At 43.3% G+C, this 21,411-nt stretch overlaps 1 protein-coding gene across 2 annotated transcripts in view; it reads left to right on the forward strand.

Annotated features, from left to right (window-relative positions):
- The window catches only part of dlg3 (discs, large homolog 3 (Drosophila)), an 80,908-nt gene that overhangs the window by 51,412 nt on the left and 8,085 nt on the right, over window positions 1-21,411 (forward strand). The window contains exons 6-14 of one of the 2 annotated variants that reach the window (XM_030061712.1): window positions 51-101; window positions 1,406-1,530; window positions 2,059-2,228; window positions 2,816-2,952; window positions 3,880-4,024; window positions 6,281-6,425; window positions 13,379-13,574; window positions 14,777-14,879; window positions 19,910-20,024. In XM_030061712.1, coding sequence (XP_029917572.1) covers window positions 51-101; window positions 1,406-1,530; window positions 2,059-2,228; window positions 2,816-2,952; window positions 3,880-4,024; window positions 6,281-6,425; window positions 13,379-13,574; window positions 14,777-14,879; window positions 19,910-20,024 — 1,187 coding nt within the window. The remainder of the gene's footprint in view (window positions 1-50; window positions 102-1,405; window positions 1,531-2,058; window positions 2,229-2,815; window positions 2,953-3,879; window positions 4,025-6,280; window positions 6,426-13,378; window positions 13,575-14,776; window positions 14,880-19,909; window positions 20,025-21,411) is intronic. The other variant, XM_030061713.1, reaches the window with a different exon arrangement.

The raw sequence follows: 21,411 nt of genomic DNA on the forward strand, positions 1-21,411 counted from the left end.
ACATAATTCAGGCTCAGTGATGTAACTAACTTTGTGTTTTGTTTTGACAGGTGAATGGCAGTGATGGGATGTATAAATATGAAGAGATCATTTTGGAGAGGGTAAGTTATACTGTACTAGTCCCTTGCTACCCTTTTTCACATTTTTCCCCTCCACATCTTTTCTGCATTACTCTCCCCCTTAGCACCTTAGCTTTGAGATGGATGGACCTTTCGCCACTAGGTGGCAGTAAACAGCTCTGTCTTCTGGTCTGACTGGGCCAAGGAAAATGCTTTTTCTTTGTGATATTATATGAGAATTGCACAAGTTGATGTATGTTAGTGAGGTTGTGCTTATGACATCACTTCAATAAGAGTGTCTTTATGTGGTATCTCATGGGAGCATAAAGTACGTAGACTGCTGCCAGTGAAGCATAGTGTTTTACATAATCGTGATGCACATGTCATCAGCAGGCGCCAAAAATGTAAAGTGCTCTCCTGTTCAATTGTTCAGCAGGCACTGCTGCACTTGTCAGTAGCCGGGATCAGCCTGTAGTGCTAGAGCTTGGCTATATGTTCCTGTTCTTGTTATTCCTCCCACATATAAATACATCTCCAAGCCCATGATAGATGCATAGCATCCCCCCGTCCTTTTCACTCTAAATGGCATTTCTGCATGCAGAGAGCTTAAATAAACTATATAAAATCACACTTTAAAAGGTTTGTGGGTGTGTAACATTTGGTGTTTAGGCCCAGTGTTCTTCTTTTGGCTCCAGAGCAGCGCACTGGGAGACCTCAGTCTTCCACTGTCCTAATTTGTTGCGACCGTTGCTCATTAATTATAGAAAATAATAAAGTGAAGTCTTTTCTCAGCTGTCTTGTTTGCTGCCCGTCTCTGCGGCCATGGCTGTCAGATGCAGCAGTGTGCCTGGGCCCGCTGGCTCCAAATGGGTCCTCTGTCATTTCAGAGAAGAAAGACGGGAGATGGAAATATCTACTGTATATACTGTAGAGAGAGAGAAGCTCTGTATCATGCAATAGAAATGATGTTTCTCAAGCTTGTCTAAATAAATCCACTTTCTTATGGACACAGTGCAGTTCTGCTGCCCTTCAGTGAGTTGATGCACTGTGCGTGACATTTTGAATGAAGTGCCTTCATCTAATGGAATACATATGCATTGAATTATCATTTGTCACATGTGAGGACACACACTAGCCTGAGGCAGTGGACATCAAAAATGCCCAGAGAATCCCCTGAGCAGTCTGCAGTGATCACGTGTTCCTCTGAGATACCAATACACTTAAGTGCCATATCCCACTGACCTTGAGACAGTAACAGGTCCATCACTTACATCTAAGTGCATTTGAGTGTGTTTGTGTATTGTATGTGCAGCCTGTTGAAAACACCAATCATAACCTGTGTGCAGGGGAATTCTGGCCTTGGCTTCAGCATTGCTGGAGGAATGGACAATCCCCACATCCCTGATGACCCAGGGATCTTCATCACCAAGATCATCCCAGGAGGAGCAGCTGCTATGGATGGACGTCTGGGGTAAGTCCTCTTCCTCCTTACTCTGCCCTCCCTCTCCAAACTGCATTCCCTCCCTCTCTTGTTCTCTTCTTTCTAAGCTCCTCTTCACATGCTTTCCTTTCCCTGTTCTCTTTCTAGTCTAACCTTTCCACTCTCTTCGCTTCTTTTCTTCAACGCTCTCCACCACCGTGTCCCGTCAGGCAGTGCTGTGTGGGAGGCAGAGCTTCTGCAGCCCTGCGCCCCCAGGCTCTGTGTGTTTCCTCAAAGTTATGATTCACTGGAAAAGCAAAGCCTGAAACATGCAAAAATGATGATCTTGAGTGCTTTTTTATGTGCTTTTGAGCTTCTTGTTTATGTTAGGCCATAGTGTTCTCACTGTGTGTCTGTATGTGTGTGTGTGTGTGTGTGTGTGTGTGTGTGTGTGTGTGTGCAGTCTTCTTGCATAAGTGAGTCTGCCTGTCTGCAGTGTGCAGTGAATTAGCTCCATGTTATTATCCCGTTGACTGACAAGGCAATGTGTGATGTATATTAAAAGCTGTTCCTCCACAGGGTGAATGACTGTGTGCTGCGTGTGAACGAGGTGGACGTGTCGGAGGTGGTCCACAGCCGGGCGGTGGAGGCCCTGAAGGAGGCAGGGCCGGTGGTAAGGTTGCTGGTCCGGCGGAGGCAGGCCCCACCTGAGACCATTCTGGAGGTCAACCTGCTCAAAGGGCCCAAAGGTCAGACAAACACCACACCCTTCAGTGCCATTACCCACCTTATTATTGCTCTGCATGCCTCCCTTCAAGACCTGTGTAGATAAAAGAAGCTCACTGTCAACATGTCTTCCTTTCAAAATGCTAAATGACATAGTTTTCAGTGTTTGTTTACTATAAGCCAGAATTATGTGTGCCTGTGATGTTGACTTAACACAAAAAACTTGTCATAAGTGAAAAATAAGTGTTAACTTTTGTTAAACAAATCATTAGTTTGTATATGATGTCCGAGCATGCAGAGGAAAATAACAGAACAGCTACAACAGTCTAATAAGGTCAGAAAAGTGCTATTTACCATAATGCAGCCTTTCAAGCCAGTAAGAGACAACACTTTTGCCATATCATAAAACTACATGAGCCTCAGATCATGATATAAATTTAACATTTATATATTGCCCAGCCCTAGACTCCTAGTAATTGATCAGCATAGAGGTGGCAGCTCCAGACAAGGCACTCATCTCCAAAATATGTCACAATCAGTGGATTTTCAAGAACAAAACTGATCATCGATAAGCAACCAACCTATTTGACTGTTTATATTATTCTGCCAGGGCTCGGATTCAGCATCGCAGGAGGGATTGGCAACCAGCATATCCCTGGAGACAACAGCATTTACATCACCAAGATCATTGAAGGAGGAGCAGCCCAAAAAGATGGACGGCTGCAGACTGGAGACCGCCTGCTAGCTGTATGAGCCTGCATTTCCCCTCGCCTCAGTCAAATAGCCAATTTGTAATTGATAAGTCATTCATGAGTTTCTATCATCATCTGTTGTTTACTGGCAAGTTGAAAACATACAGGGTAAATTAAATCAACACAAAAATACAGCAATGGTTGTTAGCAACACCCATATGCAGATAGTGGCTGCCCACCCCACCTGAGACAATGCTGTGGCTGGGTGGTTATGCGCTCCATTCAGAAGCCTGTTGGAAAACCTTCAGTGCATCGTCTGTGTGTGTGCCCCATCCTGTCATTTGAACAGAGGAACTCAGACAACACACAACAGCGTGGCTCCACATGTGATTGATAAGCTGCCATAGTGCAGCCTCAAATTCCAGAACAACTCTCCAAGCATATTTGTGCCAAACTGTGGCAGATAAAAAAGATCCACCTGCAGATCAAAAGAGTAACTGTGCCATTATAAATATTGGATCTGTGTAAGGCTACTATAAATCAGAAAAAAAAAATCATCACTACTACCCGTGTGAAAAAAAACTGAATAGAGAAGAGAAAACAGCTATCCCTAATCACAGATTTGTCGTTAGTTATAGCCTGATTGCAGTTCTGATCATTTTGCACTGGTTAAATTAAAATATTTACAAGGAATTCAGTCTAAGAAGAGAAAGTGTAGACATTCTGTGAATCTTCAGGATTTCTTCCCACTACTTTTGACCTTTCTTAAAACTGCACAATACGCCAACCCGTGGCTCTTCTGTTGGATTTTATTTTGAAATCTCATAATGCCTGCAGGCTATACAGGTATATGTGATGTGAGACATTGTGACAGTTCAGATTGCAGTGTGGAATAAGCTGGGTCTATTATACAGTAAAGACTGTACGGTGTTGATGTAAGGATTTTTTCTCCCCTTATTGCTTCTCTTCCTTGTGCATTCAGGTGAACAACATCATCCTACAGGATGTGCGTCATGAGGAGGCGGTGGCAGCACTGAAGAACACCTCTGACATGGTGTACCTCAAGGTGGCCAAGCCAGGACCTGTGCACCTCAATGACATGTATGCCCCTCCAGACTACTCCAGCAGTACGTATCTGCTTCTTCTTGTTCTAGTCATCCTAGTAACAGTACACACACCACTAAACCTGTGCACAGAACGCTTGAAGTCCGTGTCAGATCTACAGTGTCTTCATGTCTGTCAGTAATCCATAAGCAAGCTCCAAAAGAGGAAAAGGTTGTAATCTGTGTATTTGATGTGAGGTAAAGGGTGAATTACAAATCGAGGTCCATGTTACTGTACTCGGTGCTAGGCATCATCTTTTTATCTTCCTGAGAGATGTTTCAGAGGGCCTGCATGAGTGGTAGTTTTGGATCACTGTTCTCTCCCCAATACCGCTATGCCCAGACACCCACACAGTGAACACACACACACATAGACACACATACACGCACACACTGCTTCCCACAGCAACAACAAGCCCAGATCTCTGCCTCCCACTGAGTGTGGATGGTTTCTCACATCCCACCTGCTCATGAGAGCCCACGATCTAGAGCTCCTGCCTCACAGTTTTCCACAAAACAGTGATTTAATGTTAGAGGGGCCACTGAGCTTCTTTTTTTTTTTTGTTCTAAACATTTGCAGTCGTCAGGGATTTTAATGAATGCAGACTTAAGCCAGCTCTGACAGTATGACCCATAATCAGACGATCTGCACTTGAAACAGTTTTGTCATACTCAGCTGCCTCTATAAAGAATGTAAAGCTCAGGGAAAGAGGTGGTTTTCACCCTTGTGAGCTGCCCTGGGTTCAACCACTAGTAGGCAAATTGCATAATTATCTTAAAGGACTACACCAACTTTTTCGAAATGTATCTGTTGGTAAATTTGCCCTATTTGTGATGAGAGCATTGGCAGGGGAAGAAAATAACAGCAATTCTGGATTACTTATATATCTCCTGATACCATATCTATTTTGTGTATGCTAACATGTGAGCATCTGCATATAACAGAGATTTCTGCCAGAAATGCATCTAATCTACCATAAACAAAAGATACATGAGCCAATTTCCCCAAAAGTCAGTGTAGTTTTTTTAATAGTATTAACAATACAAGATGGACATTTAACATACACAATATAACATACATAATGAATTTAAGATGTAGTGACAGTGATTTCATATTTTATTTATATTTTGGTAGTCAGTGTGCAATTTTTGGTTCATGCTAACAGTAGAATACAGTGTGTCTCCCTTGCCTTCTTTGGGGAGTGTATCTGTATTCCCAGGGCCCTCAATGTATTTTTTCTTCTATAAACCATTTTCAAATACCATTTCAGATATTATTTATTGGACATTAAATTATCTTAGATTCGATTAGATTTTACCTTTATTGATCTCCTGAAGGGGAAATGCAAAATATATACTTTTAGGTTATCAATTTGTGTTAATATAGATTTAGATTTTTGTAGATTTATTTATTTTTTAAAAGAAAGAAATGGGACAGTACATGTTAATGCACATATAAATGTAAACACGTGAGATTGTAGCCGTGTGGCTAATTTCCATCTCTAGTCCCATGGGCAGGTTGGTGTTGTACAACATTCATTCACAATAACAACAAAACAAAACAACAGAACAAGACAAGACAAACAACATAGTTGATCATAAAACATACAGGCCAAGGCTCAGGGGACCATGCGCATTTCACCACAGCTTAAACACTAAATTAAACACTAAAATTATATGTCGAGGGGCTGGTTAAAGTGCAAAGTGCTAAAGTGTAAAGTGCATTATTGTATTGCAAATTGCCCAAAAAATATAAAGTGCTATTTTGATTGCCTAATACTCAATTGCATATTACAATAATCTAATACCAACGATGGTAATTTGTGATACCTAGAGTACCTAGTTATATAGAAGTATAAAGTGCTTGTTGCGTTGCACATTGCCCCAGTGCCTAATTAGTGAAAATTGCACATTACCCGATTACATATTGCAATATATGATTATATACCAACAATGGTAATTTTATGATACAGAGAGTACCCAATTATGCAAGAATATAAAGTGCGTGTTGCATTGCACATTGCCCTAGTACCTAAAAAAAAATAAATGGAGATTTAGCCTAATAAATAGAAAGAAAAAAAAAGAGGTAGGAATATTATTCTTGGAATGAGGGAACATGGGGCTGTTTTCCTCACAAAAAAAAAAAAAAAAAAATCCACTGAGGGAACATAGTTGGTGAGAAAACAGGATGGTCCCCCTCTAGTGATGTGCTGTGCTCCTGGTGGTGCCTGTGTTGTGATCATCCTTCCTTTCCCTCTACTGGTCTGGCCCTCCCTCCAGCCTTCCCCACCATGGTGGACAACCATGTCAGCCACAACTACATGGGGGGCATGGAGCCCAAGCCAGTGTACCAGCCGCCTCAAGTCACCCCGTCCAGGTACTCGCCAGTCCCGCGCCACATGCTGGGGGAGGAAGACTTCACAAGGTCAGTTGCTGGCTGGTTGTTCCAGAAATTTTTTTTTTTTTTTTGCATACATTCCATTTCTATAGGCTCTGTTTGTCAAGGTTTGACTAGATAATAGCACATGGGTTGCTTGTGGATATTCTGTTGAAATAATAAGAGCAATTGCCAGATATACATTGTGTGGGTGAAGACACAGTTATGTGGTTGTGTTTTTTTTTTTTTTTTTTATGACTAAGTTACTCATTCCTAAAAGCAATTCATCCGCTTATTCATCTATAGTATGCTTTGTTCCTAGCAGCCTCCATTTGCTTGCTGTTTTTCAGGTGCTACTTCATGGTGTGGTTTTCTTGGAACTTTCATTTATGAAGTTTATTGTGCTTTGTGAAGCAGCCAGTAGAGGTGTGACAGGAAGCAAGGCAAACCCTCGCCATTCGTTTACTTCTTTTAGCACATGAGGTCCCCAGTGGAGTAAAGAGTATTGTTGCTGGACAGTGTGTGGTGACTGTGTGCTGACCAGATGCTTTTTAGAGCAGGCTCTGTCATTTCTTGTTTTGTTCTGACTATGTTTTAACCTTTGACCTCCTGTCCAAGTGCTGGATCAGAAGTAGCATTTATAGAGGCTTGATTTGAGTGTCCAATAGGCCTTGAGTCATCTTAACCCACAGCTCCAGAGAGTAGGCTGTATTCCTCCTGTATGTGTGTGTGTGTGTGTGTGTGTGTGTGTGTGTGTGTGTGTGTGTGCGTGTGTGTGTATCTTTGTCTGCATGCAGGGATCGTTGCCTCTGTTTTTTTTTGTTTTTTTTTTCAGAGTGAATGCGCATATGTTACTGGCTGACTTTGTTTGTTGTGTCGCACTGTAATGTCCTTGTACAAGATGTTTACATGCTTTACATGTGCATTTGTCCCGTCTTTGTGTTTGTTCCTATTTGTGCTTTGTTGTGTATCCTACACTTGTCCCATTCACTGTTCCTGTACCCCACAGCAGGGCTGAACCTATTTACAGTGTCATCCACAAACCTGGGGACAGCAAGGTGCCCCAGGCCCTCTACAGAGGCTTCTGTCCTTCCCCTGCTCCCTTGTGCCAAGGTCCGCCCCCCTTCTCTGGCAGGTACTAACCTAGTGCATCATGCCTTGCTTAGCTAACCCTCCTCTCTATACCCCCATGCTGCCCCACCTTCAGCCACTCACGTAGCCCAGCATCTGGACCTGGCATCAGACTGCAGGGGCAGGGCAAGGGGGGAACGGGGCCACCTGCCTCACCACTGGTACAGTGTAGCACATCTGTGCATGAATTATCTTTGACACGAGGAGAGGAGATGGATGGAGAGCAGAAACAAGGCAACAGACAGAAGCGAGGAGATAGGACGGTGTGATGGAGGGTTGATATTTGTGCTGATGGAGTTCTTGTTATGAAGCAAGGCTTTCTTTTAATCTTTCTGCCTCTATACAGTATGTAAACATCTATGTTTCCTCTGTCCCAGTCCACCTCATGTCTACCTTTCCTTGTTTGTGTGCAAGAGCTTTTAAGTAGTGCTGCTGTTTTTCATGTTTGGATGACATATTCACACCGCTTTCCCCTGAACCTTCTCACATGCAGTGATTTAGTAATCCTCTTTTATCACTGCATATGAACTGTGCTGAAAAAATACAATACCAAATCTGTAGTACACATACGTTTCCCATGTTTCATGGGAAATTAGCCTATTTATTTTTTCCCTTTGTGTTTTCTTGTTTTCTACAGTTCATATTTTAAAATGTCTATCCCTTAGTCATCATTTGTCCATCCGTTTACTACCAGTTTGGCTGCATCTATAGATCTAAAACAATAGCGCACTGTTAGTTGCAGTTTCAGATGGAGTCATACCTGCTCTTCACAAACACATCTCCACAGGGGTGAGGCCGAAAGGGCTTCACGCTCACACAAGCTGCTCATTTCCATCTGTCAAGAGACATCGCTAAAACCAGGCCTTTGTCCCTGGCCAAGCTACCGGTCCTCACTGCTCAAAACTATGAATATTCACAAAAATGGCCATGTTTTAATTTGTGTTTGTGTTGTTGAGAAAGATTTATGAATTGCAAGAGCTGTTTTTTTTTTATTTTTATCTTTTATGTCTTCCATGTTTGTCATGTTTACAGTGTGCACAGCACATCCGTCATCCATTGCCTTATGGATGAATGCCTTGATGTTGCTGTGTGTCGACCAATGCATTATGTAATGTGTTTATTGCTAAGGTAGTGCAGATTGTGCACCATGTATGTCATGCACCAGTACCAATATGTGATTGCCTGTCTGTGTGAGAGAGAAAGAGGGAGAGAGACAGAGAGATTCATGTATTGGTGTATGGCTGTAAACAGGAGCAGGTTGTGGTGTTAGAATCAAAGGACAGTGCAAAGGAAAGAGGTGTAGAGCTAACCATAGCCACCCAACACACCGATACTGCTTTGCTGCAATGGAATATTTTGCCTGCTGCTCTTCTTATGTAAATATAAACACCAAGCCTTGCTCTTACCATAAATGTATTGGGAAGTGAGAGGCTGATCCAGCACGGGCCAGCGAGCGAGTAGCGGCGGACATTCCTGCAGCTGTCATGATTCATCTGCATGCTGGAAAACCAGGCCATGCACTCAGGTCCTACCCCCCTCATCTCACAGGCAGCCCATGCTGCCAGTCCCAATCACATGCACTGACATACTGAGACATTTGCTCATAATGTGCTGACACATATGCACATAGAGAACACACATACTGTAAAATTGCATACTCAATGCAATATAATGCAGTGCAATGCACAATGATGACATGTGCACATACCTGGAGGTATGTATCCTCTAAACCAGACAGCACATAAATCACCGGTGCAAATGCAAATGGCTTACATATTGTAACCATGCATGCACCTGTTTGCCCCCAGTGGGTTTGTATGTCATGTCTGTTTAATAATCAGAATAGAGTGCCTTTGTCTCTGAGGACATCATGGCTGACAACAGACTTGATCCCAATCACAGCAGATCAGCATCCAGCTCCATCAGACTGACAGGCAGATAGGAGACACCTCCCTACAGCCCCAACAGCATCTCCATTGACTCAGACCGGGAGGGGTTATTTTAGATGGATACTATAGTAAGCACAGGCTTCCAAAGAAGTGGAGCAGGCTGGTTGTGAGGAATGAGTCAGAGCTCGTATCGGCCCTCTGCCCATCTGCACTTCCCCCTCAGTGGTGTCATCACAGACACATCCCCCGACATCCCCTTCCCTTCTCCATCTGATATTATCCCCCTTCTGCAGAGATGTCATTAGATGCATCCTCACCAGCCATGTTGGCTGTTTTTGTCCTTGTTAGCCTGAATTAGAGATAGAGATTTCTGTGTTTGAATCCGTGTGTGTTTGGTGTGTACAGTGGCAACAATGAGTCCACAAATAACCCCCCCTCCATATCAGGATCACAGCAGTTAAGCAAGTATGGAACAATGCTTCTAGTTAGCCATCCTTTTTAAAGAATAGCTTGTGTAAATACAGCAGTTTGACTGCAGTGGCAGACAAGCAAATCAGTAACTATGTGTGTTCGTCACACACACCAGAAACCTTTGACTTGTCAATGCAGGATTTCAGTAATCAATACTTTGGCTTCTAGTAAGCGTTTTCAAAGGCCACAGTGCTAATACACAGAGTTTAAAGTAAAGCAGATTTAGCTGATTTCTCGCTTCTAAACTGTTAATCATTCATCACTTCTATTTCATTCTTAGCCACACTGAGAGGTATGAGATATCTTAAACTGTTTGTCACTTTAGCAGTGAATACAATTTCATCCATGTCAAATTAGAAAGAAATAGCAGCTTGTGAAGAAGAGGCAGCTGCAGAAAACCTATAGGTAAAATTTAAGCAGTGAAACCAGAGGAAAGGAAGAGAGAGATAAAGCAGTTTTTTTTTTTTTTCATCTGTATACGTCTGTATACACAAGCACTTGTGTGATCCTTGCAGGGAAAGACAGAGATAAAGTGCTGTGAGAGGCAGTGTCTGTTTGTGGAAAATGGCGTCCATCTGCAGTGTCCACCAGTAATCAGCCAAGCAGAGCCAATTACTGAGCTGAGCCCAGGGCAGCATGACCCGCTGAACCCCACAGCCCAAATATCCATTCACAGCTTCAGGATTGAGCTGCCACCGCCTCAGCCAAAACATTGAAGCAGACAGGGAGAATACAGGAGGGAGGGGGATACTGAATTAGAGAGAGTCCTAGGAGACATGGCTGGGCAGAAAGAAAGGGTTTTACAGCTCTATAACTGTTTACATTCCTAGCATGGATGAAAAGACAAGGGGGAAGGGAGGGGAGGTACATCCCGTGATAGGGAGGGAGTGCTTGATCCCTGCGTTCAAAACCTTTGGAATTCGCTCACTTTTTTTCATCAAAGTGCCCGGGCCATTCATATGCTACTTCACTTATGTGCAATAATGCCGCATGGTTTCATGGTTGGCCGAACTCTGTACCCAGCGACACATAAACAAGCATGCAGCTCCCTTGGCAAGCACCACCAACAATAAGATAATAAACAGATGCCGTTTGCTGTTCAAATATTGCACAGTTGCTTATACATTCTTTTGCTGAGAGGAAAACCATGCTCGCTGTCCAGCATGCGTTCAGGTCACAGACTCCTAGGAGGGTCATGGCAAAGGCCTGAAAGTCAGATTCAGCTCCTGAGCTTCTCAATTTGTTTACACTCTGACAAATAAGCAAGCAACTGGTGGGAATCTGTCTGCCTAGTCTCCAGAGGGCCAGGCTGGCGGACAGGAATGCTGGTGTGCCGTGTAGAGAGGTTGGACCAACAGTGATGCCAGAGCAGAGACAAGGGATAGCATGTTGTAACTAAAGGATCAGATTTGGACAGCCTCCACATCTACACATCCCTGTCCTGATGCTTTTGATGCAATGCGGCCCTGTTGACAGGAAGACCAGTGGCGAGAGGTGGGTGATTCTACCCGCTTCCTGTAGAACAACCCAGGGATGATTTGCGTGGGCGGGTGAGGGTTAAGTCTTGCCTTGCAAGTGATGATGGGGAGAGAGGATTTGTGACAGCCCAAAGAGGAGCTGTTTCCCATCACAGCCCAACAGGATGAGATAGGGAACACCAGGGCCCGTGCACCAGAGCTTCTAAAAATTGTAGCCCCTCTCAGTGGCGGGCCAGAGATAGGAAGCGGGGTAGAGGAGTAACACCGAGCAGAGTGATGTGTCACAGTCGCCATGTTCACGGTGAACATTTCATCCTCCATGTCGCTGGTGAGGACCCTGCCTGAACGCACAGTTAGGAAATGCTCTTTCAGAAGCAAACACCAGAACCTAAGGTAACCATGGAGATCTGTGTGCCTCGTCGAGCTGGGATGGGAAGCTCAAGCTGCAATGCAAGGTTATATTGAGCTTTGACGAGTCTGTTTTTTTTAACACATTTAAAGACAGTTGGCTTTTGTGATATAATGCTTTTGAGCTTTTATTTGTAAAACCTATGTTGTGTTCAGGGTCATTAAAAATGGTTTATGGAAAAAGTGCAAGACATGGGAGGCAATTGTGTGCATGTTTTAAGTGTGGGCAGTATGGGCACTTTAAACCTCTCACTGGACCTCCCATATAGACACAAACCTAAGTGGAGTGCTGTAGACCCAGAACCACCATGTTACTATTGTTCTGCTACTGTGCTCACCGCTGTTAAAGATTCTGCCTTAGTCGTTGCTTGTACAAAAGGCTCTCGGTGTCTAGATTAATTTTGCTTTCAGTGAATCTGACAGAACTGTCTATTGCATGTTTAACAATACATAAACATACTCATGAAGGCACTATTCAGCATTTCTAAAGTACGTTTTGACTCATGCTACCAAGCCACTTAGAACTTTCCATGGCTCTTCATCTATTTTAGTGGAGTGATCAAGGCTGTTTCCAGTGTAGTCATGAGTATGATCCCAAATGTTTTAAATGCTGGCTAGGCTGCAATTGATGGGAAAAATGGTCTCAACAGCAACTTAGAGCGTAGCCATTAGGGATTGAGTAGGAATTGTTCCTGTAGACCGCAGGCTGAGTACTGCAAGAGAAGACCACTAATGGGAACCATGCGGCGTTTTCTGTGAAGAGAGGCGACTTTGTGTGTGTGTATGTGTGTGCATGTGTGTGTGTGTGAGTACTTCTTCGTGTGGCTTCCTAGAGTGTGTTTTTGCATTTGTCTGAAGCATGTTCTCTTTTGATGGCCCATAGCAGTGGTTTGGCCACTCTAGCATCCTAAAGCTGAGGCAGTCTGAATAGCCTGCCGAAGGATGACTCATAGTGGCTAAAGCTAAAACAGAACTCCAGCTGGTCTGTCAAGCATGAGATTGCTCATTGTGTCTGTGTAGATTAATGTGAGAATGTATATACCAGATTAAGTATTTACGTGTGTATACATGTGTTCTTTGCCATGGGATTGTCATGCCAAGAGGAAAATGTGATGGGAAACATTTGGTATTTGGATCTATTTGTGTTGCTAGTTGTGTTATTAGTGAGTAGTGTTGCCCCAGTGATACTGTTTACAGTGTTATCACTTTGATGCACATTATCCTTATTGGTATAATTATTATATGAATATCATGTTTAGCCATTTTATTATGCTGGTGAATTCAATTCAATTCCGCGGTTGTAGATAAGTTATTGAAATGGTTTATTCAAAAGTATTTAACTTCAAACATGTATAAAATATATACCACTGCAAAAAGAAAGATTTACAAGCTGTCTGTGTGTGGCTGCCTGGATTGAATGTAAACCATATGTAAGGATCATAAACCATAGGAGGAAGAAGAAGTTGTTTTCCTAAACTGCCCCTGTTTCCCCCTCTGTCTATCTCTTTCTTTCCTTCTTCTTTGGTTACATCTTTCTCTCCCTCTCTCTCTCTCTCTCTCTCTCTCTCTCTCTCTCTCCTGCACCCTCCCTGCCTGTCTCCGCCTTCCTCTCCTGTGCTCTCAGTCCTGCCCCTCACCCTGACGCTGTCACTCTGTTTGACAGGGAGCCGAGGAAGGTGCTGCTGCACAAGGGTTCCACAGGCCTGGGCTTCAACATAGTTGGCGGCGAGGATGGAGAGGGTATCTTCGTCTCCTTCATCCTGGCAGGAGGTCCGGCTGACCTGAGTGGCGAGCTGAGGAGGGGTGACCGGATTTTATCAGTCAGTATCTCAACCTTTATCATGCTTGAATTCGACCCCGTTGAACTGCAACCACGTAATGATCTACCAAACTACCTAATGAGCTAATGATCAGTTTGAGGTAGAGCTGAGGGGTTTCTAACCACCTCAAAATAATGAAGAGAATTTGCCTAAGGGAATCAATGTACTATATTATTGATTACATACTAAAACCTTAACCAGAGGGTATTTAGTCATACAATGTTGCAATGATGCATTCAAATAGATTTTTTTTTTACTGTTTGACTTAAACATTTAATAACTCAAAACATTATCACAACATACTGTAACTCAAGGCACAGCTCTGTTTTACTTCAGTGCTGTGAAATGTTGCCAGCATAAATAAATATTTTACAGCCTCAGTCAAAATACATGGAAAACTGTTTTTAAGATACATCACAGTGTTATTCATTCTATGGAAAGTTTCAATAAATCTGACAGTAAATAAATCTTTTCACTCCAGTCAAATAAAATATGAAGATAACCAGAAGTGGGGAGACTTTCTTTCAACAGCGAGCGCTAAAGACAGTTCTTGTTGTTTCTGAAATCAATCAAGTTGGTGAAACCAAATGCCTATCTTTGTACTGGTGGTAAAGATCTTATGATTTTCATTTGTATTAGAATATTCTTATTGGTACTAATGCTTCATGTGATAAAGCATTAGAAACACAACTGCACTTACTGGTCCCCTTTGGGACTTTTTTTTTTTTTAGTCATAAGACTCCTCATCATAGCAAGGCCAGGTCTTATCTGCACAGACTAAAACGAAACAATCCAGTTGAACTGGACTGAAAAAACTGAAAAAATCAAATATCACGTGTTTTCGACTAAATGCTTGATATTAATATTGTTACAGTATTGAGGGAATTGGTGCTTTCACAAGATATTTACACAGTGAGACTGTTCATCAGGCAATGCATTTACTGTAATGCATCTTTTAAAACCAGGAAAAGACAATACCTATGTCATATCATGACTATATAAAGGCTTTATCTAGACGGATATCACAATATCAATATAATATCAATTTATTGCCCTGCTTTAAGGATAGGTTTTGTTCCTTGTTAAGACTTATTGGTAAACATGAAAAACTCTGTTCCCCTGCAGAAATCCATAATTTGACAGCCCATGAATATCTGATCTGGGTTTTATTGCTGAGATTCTCTATTCCCGGTTTGTTGCAGGTGAATGGGGTGAACTTACGAAATGCCACCCATGAGCAGGCAGCTGCAGCACTGAAGAGGGCTGGTCAGACTGTCACTATCATTGCTCAGTACCGGCCTGAAGGTAAAGCCCTTCTGCCCACTACACATTACACACACACTGAGTTCACACGTTTTTACTCCTCATCAAATTAATGAATGGTGTCAAAAATAAAATCTTCAACCCACAAATTCGACACTTTAAAAAGTTATGATACAAAACTACAGTTAACAACTAATTTTAGATTTCCAAAAGCATCATTCAGTCCTATTAAGGTGTTAGGTCCTGTTAATACAGAAGTGTAGACTACCTGGCATGGCTCTTGATGAAGGGCTCGGGCCGCTAATGAGGACAGTGCTCCTGATAGGCTCGTCCTAGGAACTATTCAGGTTCCGGGGCGGCACTTCTATTAGCAGGCTGAACTGTAGAGCCAACTGCAAGGCGGGCAAACGAAACGCTGTTGTCCTTCCCTGACCAAACTTCGGGCTCTTGCGAGCAGTGCATTTCGTGGCCACACTGAACCGGGGAAGGAGGGAGGAAGCTTGTCAAGCGAAGAGCGCTTACAGTGAATCCATTATCGCTTCCGAGGAATTTTTCAAAGAGCAGAAAGGAAAGGTGGAACACAGAAGTTCTAACTTCTCTCGCTACCGATGCGGATGGGGGATGGGCTTGAATACAACAGCAGCAGAGCAGAAGCCGCATGAATTCCCTAATGGCTCGATGAAGAAACCACCGGCTGCGAATGCGAAATAACTCTAAATTGCACTGAACTGAGGTGAGACAATTATTTCCTGAGCGCGTCAGTGTCGCGACAAGGCGGAAAGAATGACGAAGAAAATATTAGCGCAGCATGGTTACTTTGTAGCAGGTACAGAACACTGACAGTGGTGTAAGGCGTTACATTGTAGCACAGGTTTAGCTCTCCTGTTTCTCTACTGAGCTAGTTTGTGGCTATTCTTAGCTATAACTTATATTATGCTCCAATGATAGAAAAGGACTGTGTACTTTGCCTCTTAAAAAAAAAGAAAACAAGGGCCACAGACTGGCAGCACAGACGTAAAAGTTTGATTCATACGCCTTTGAATAGCAGCTTAGCTCACCTATCACAATTAAAGTGCACATGACCTTAAGAGGGAAGGGTGATAGCCTCAGCCCTTGCAGTTTCAGTGTAGTTAATCTAAAATGAAATAATTATGCACTTATTTCAAGATTCAGGTTTCATGTGCAGTTTTGTGTGTTAGCTAGAACCAACATGTGTTCAGGGATCGCTGAAGTAGCAGTGTGTGGTTGTTGATGGCCACCCGAATTCATTAAAATGTGATCAGGTGATACCGCTGTTCCGCTTATGCAACCTAAACCTATAGGTGGGGACAGAGGTGTGGTTAAAACAGGTGTGTGTCAGCTTTACTGTGTGTATTAGTTCACCAAATGACCTCACCGGTGTATTGTCTTTGATGTTTCTTTGGATGTACCAGAGGTGTTTTTTAATGTAACTCATAAAAACCTCTGGCCAGGAGTGGCTATATTTACATTTCCTCATTTTTATCCTGATCTGACATAATTTCCTTCCCACAGGTTGGTATTCTTTTATTACCTAGGGGACATTGGACCCTGGAAATCTGTTAACTCTTCCGTAGTAATCTGAACATGTAAATGGACTGTCTATTAATAGAGTTACATTAGTATTTATATTTTTATGAGTTTCCTTGGAATTCTTTACAAGTGGAATTAAGCATGCCACATGAACATGCTATAACAACAATGGCAAGGATATTGTGAGCTTTAGGTCTAAGCTGTGTTCTCAGGTTGAACAAGTATGAGAGGAATGTTGTGGGAGAGCATAACTTGTACCATGCTCTCAATCCATATTGCTTATACGTAAAAGAAAACTTTAAATATCCGGTGACTCGCCAAGGTCATTGTAATAGAACAGCATAACTGAAACTGCATGGTTCTCAGCCATAGAAATCAGATCAAAACTGACAACTCTGCAAGTTTTCCCGCTGCAGCCTGCTAAAAGCACTACAGAATAATGTTGAATATAATGCCTCATTATGGCGCATGTAAGATCATGTTGTCTCACAAGCCCCACTATTCAAGCAGCATATTGAATGATGATGTGGTCAGTTGAAGGGAGCCATTGTTTCTAGACCAAATCATGTTTTTTAGAGCACTGTGCCTCCTTTGTAGCACAGTGAAGGGCACTTCGAGATCTGTTTGTGTTGTACCCTGACAATGCTTAACCAGCCTAAACACAGGAGTCAAGAGCCTTGGCAAATGATTGACTTCCTGCATCCCCACTGGTGACCTAAGATCTGTCGCCAGTAACTCTGCTGGCATCCTAAGCTGTTGTGTGACATGTCCTTCGTTTGAGTTTGAAGCAGGAGGGACCCCAGTGTGCTGTAAGAGGACAGTCAGTCATGGGAAGAAGTGGAGTGTGAATGCTGGTTCATGCCAGGCAAGCTGCCTGGAGTACTCTCAGGGGTTGGGGCATGGATGTTCACAGGCCTCTGATGGAAGGCCAGTGCTCAAGACTACATCAAGCCACAACAGAGCACATAGGCTACAGCTGGAGGTCCCCCTGTCTGTCACTGGCTCACTGGAGCACCACCAAGTCTTTAATTTTAACTCACTTTCAGCTGGAATGAATGGAAGAGAGGGATGCTTATCCACACGCCTCCCCTGCCCCACTGTCAAGGGGTGTAATTACAGTGGACGTTTTGCGTTTAGGAAATGGGAGGAGGGCAGCGGAGGAAATGTCAAACCTCTAGCAACACCAATGCGCACTGCACACATTTTTTAGGAACAGCGTAGCCAGGGTTGACATGTTCCTTCTACTGTATGTTGGGGGGCAGGGAGGTGGCTGTAGCAGTGGTCACAGGCCTGACTAACCCAGAGAACATAACACACTCTCACATTACAAGTACATGCCTGCTGTGTTGCATAACTGGATCAAAAGAGAAGCACCCGACCCCCAAAATAAAAGGCTGTACGGCTAATGAGGACAAGCAGTGGGAGAGTGAGATACAGAAAAGACCCAGTTTCTATTTGCTGTCTTCCTCTTCCTATGGGTCACACTAATTAATATAGGCTAACCTTCTTATTTCAGTGTTCCTTGCATATGAAGTGCTATAAGACTTTTTTACACTGATGAACGAAGACCCTCAGCGTTGTAAGCATGCGTGCTTGTCAGTGATCTGATGACTCCTTGTTACTGCTATGATTTGGATTCGAGCTTCTCTGTGTCAGCTTCCATCTGATTCTCTAAGTAAGCCATGCTCACTACTGACAGCAGGCTACAGACGTGTCCGTGACGGCTGTTAGTGTGCTCCCTGTTGAGGCTTGGAGCCGGTTCTCTGTTGTATGGCCCTCTTGCATTTCCAGACGGCTTAGATGAATCAGTCGTGTTTGTGCTACAGTGTCTACAGACCTTAAGGAATGCGAGCAAGTGTAGCTTTGAGTCTTGCCACCTGTGCTACTCATACTACGACCTCACCACCACGGCTCCGAGCCAGCCCTTCAGTTTGGATGATAATGTGAAGCTGGGCATTTGTCTAGTTCTTTTCATTTAACTACTCTTTGTCTTGTCTTCGGCCCCTACTTTTACTAACTGCTTCCTCTAGTGCTCAATTCCCTTTGCCCTCCTGTATCTGAGAGCCAAGTGGACTAGTCTGTATGGCTGCTTCCGCATGCACTGTCCCTGTGCTAGGAGTGCTAGGACGTTGCTCCTGGTTACCGGCAGTCAGGCGGTGTCTGGTTACCTCACCTTGCAGTGTCACTGTGTTGTATTGTTAACCCTTCCTACAGAGAGCAGGGTGGAGACCAGGCACCAGGCCTTGGGCGTGGTTTCTGTTTGCTTTGAATCCACATCAGGTTTCAGCTGGGGGGGTTGAGTCGGTGGGCTTGAAGGTTGTTTTTGCATCTGACCAGGCTTTTCTGTGGATCTTGGAGGACCCTTGGCTAAATCGTGACTGTAGGCATGGTTATTTATTTTTCAAGGCTACTTGTAGGCTTGTCTGGCAGAACTTGGACTTTGATCTCTTCTTTTCATGTTGGAAGGGGAAAGTGTTGGCAGCTATGGATGATTAAACTGTAAGGTAGGAGTCAACGCATACAGGCATGGCAGCTAAGGAAATATGTGAAATAAATGTGGATGGTATTCGTTTGTGCTGGTTCTCTTTAACAGGCTAATTATGATAATGGCAGAGATATGGCATGTCATTAGGGCTTTAGCAGGTTATCAGACACAATAATGATTTGATTCTGTTCTGCCACATATGTCTCAATTGCTCAACACTATCAGCTTGTGTTCAAAATGAAAGCTCTCACTATCTTTTGACTTGTTTTTTTTTCTTGTATCATATCAGTAGCATAAAGCATAGCATTGTCCAAACATGTAAATAGATGACAGACTGTGCTCACAGTGCCACTTTTTTGTGATTCTCTTGCCTTTTTGTGTGATCACATGAGTATCCTAGTGTACTTGTTTTTCTAGCTGCATCTGCTGGTTTGTTTTTCTAGCTGTGTGTTGTATGGCTTGGTTGCCTAGCTTGTTCCAGCAGCCTGGGCACAGAGCACACAGCACAGCTAGCTAATGAGTGCATTCTTAATGAGGAGGTCCAGGTGGATTCATATATCATGCCTGTGCTCCTGAGCAGCAACTGGATTTATACACCTATGACAAATGGTCATCCATTTGAAATTGTGGGATGCCTACCTTTTTTTTAAACCACACTAAAGAGTCCACATTGAACTTAATTAATCTGTATAATTAATTACCTGACATTAGATATTACTGGATGTGTGAGGCAGATCTGTGATAAACCTCCATCTGTTCCTGGGGTCATTAATCAGCCTAAGGAGCCACTGAACGGTGCCTGCACTCACACTGGCTCAGTGCAACACAGAGGCTGAGACACAGAGACCTCCAACAATGGCCAAGGGAGACAAAGGAACGGGGTCAGCTCTGCCCTCACTCTGTTTGCCTCCTTATTTAACACGAACAGTGCTAGTTTACTTTGTGTATTTCAAGTAGTAACACATGAAACCTCAGATGAGGAAATACATGCTCGAGACTCTGACGTGGTGTGTTTTGGTTGTTTGTGTCTGTGCAGAGTACAGCCGCTTTGAGTCCAAGATCCACGACCTGAGGGAGCAAATGATGAACAGCAGCATGAGCTCGGGATCGGGCTCCCTGCGCACCAGTGAGAAGCGCTCCCTCTATGTCAGGTACAGCTGGAACACACACATCTCATCGCGTTCTAAGATCTGTTGTCAAACTAACACTCTTGCATAAGAAATAAAGCCCTCCCTGCCTGTATTTATGTATGAGGGGTGCTGAAAACACTTGATGTCAAAAGCAGTACAGCATTAGCCCACAACACCATATGATAGATGGCATGATCATATGGTACTACACTTTTGCTTTGTGCCATTTTGCACTGTAATTGTTAATTTAGGGTGCCAGATTGATATTTTCCATTTCCATCAAATAAGCTGATGGACCAAGCATTTCCGATTCCACTGCTGGGTTTTGTTTTTCATGTGACATATGACCCCACTTTGTGTAATGTATTAATTTTGAGAGATGCTGTATGTTGTCATGCTTTGGGCCAGTTGCCAAACTGTATCAAAGCTCATTTTGGAATTACAACAGGTGGCATCCTTCAGCTCACATAAATGCAGAGTCAAGGTGAAAGGATTAATATATGATGTAATGCCATAGCCCAAGAGCTTCACCATATTTCTAATAAAGTGCTGATGCACTTCACTTAACCTCTAAGCCTAATAGCTACACTATTAGATTGATTTAGCCTAAATTCAACAGCAACAAACCTTCCCTGGATATATTATTACCTCACTGAATGCCCCCTATAGACAGCGGAGTGTCAACCAGCTTGACTCATGCCCCTCTTATAGACTGGCTCCTGTGAGGCATGTAGAGCCTAGCCTGCTCCTGTGCGGGTGACTAAGCCCACAGTTATGTAGGAAAAGCTGTCTAGTTAGCCCGCTGCTGCAGCAGCCATGTCCTCCCAGCCCAGCCTCAGGAATGTGGAGGCGTTAAGCCTCTAAGGTGCGCTAAAAAAACAAACAAAAAAACGTCTTCACGTGTGCACCACTCATTCTCAAACGCTGTATATTCTGTAGGTCTACAGGTATGTCATGGTGCTAACACCATTAATGCTATAGGTTTAATTTTCACTCTGGCAACCCATATTGAAAATGCACTCATTTTACTGTAAAGCACATTGGGACAGAATTTCCACCAATTGGCATATTACTTTCAGTATCACCAATGTGCTTGCTCATTGCCAGCTGTTGTTTGAGGAGGCTGGAATAGGTCAGCCAGAATCTGACTGTAGCCAGAGGAGATAATGCATTTTGGCCACAGCATCTGTCTCCACTGGACCATGGTATATGGCCTGTAGATATGGGTTTGTAGGTCAAGTAATGGATAAACCAGTAAAGCAGGTATTAATACCTTGTTTTTAAATGTCTTTGAGTTTACCTGTCTGACAGGGTGGTTGTGTACAGTCAGATAACAAGCAGCTTGTGTTTGTAGTGGAAGCTATGCGGTAACAAAGAAACCAGTGTGTCCAGTCACACTATTGTTGTT

The sequence above is a fragment of the Myripristis murdjan genome, chromosome 10 (genome assembly GCF_902150065.1).
Source record: "Myripristis murdjan chromosome 10, fMyrMur1.1, whole genome shotgun sequence".
Taxonomy (NCBI): Eukaryota; Metazoa; Chordata; class Actinopteri; order Holocentriformes; family Holocentridae; genus Myripristis; species Myripristis murdjan.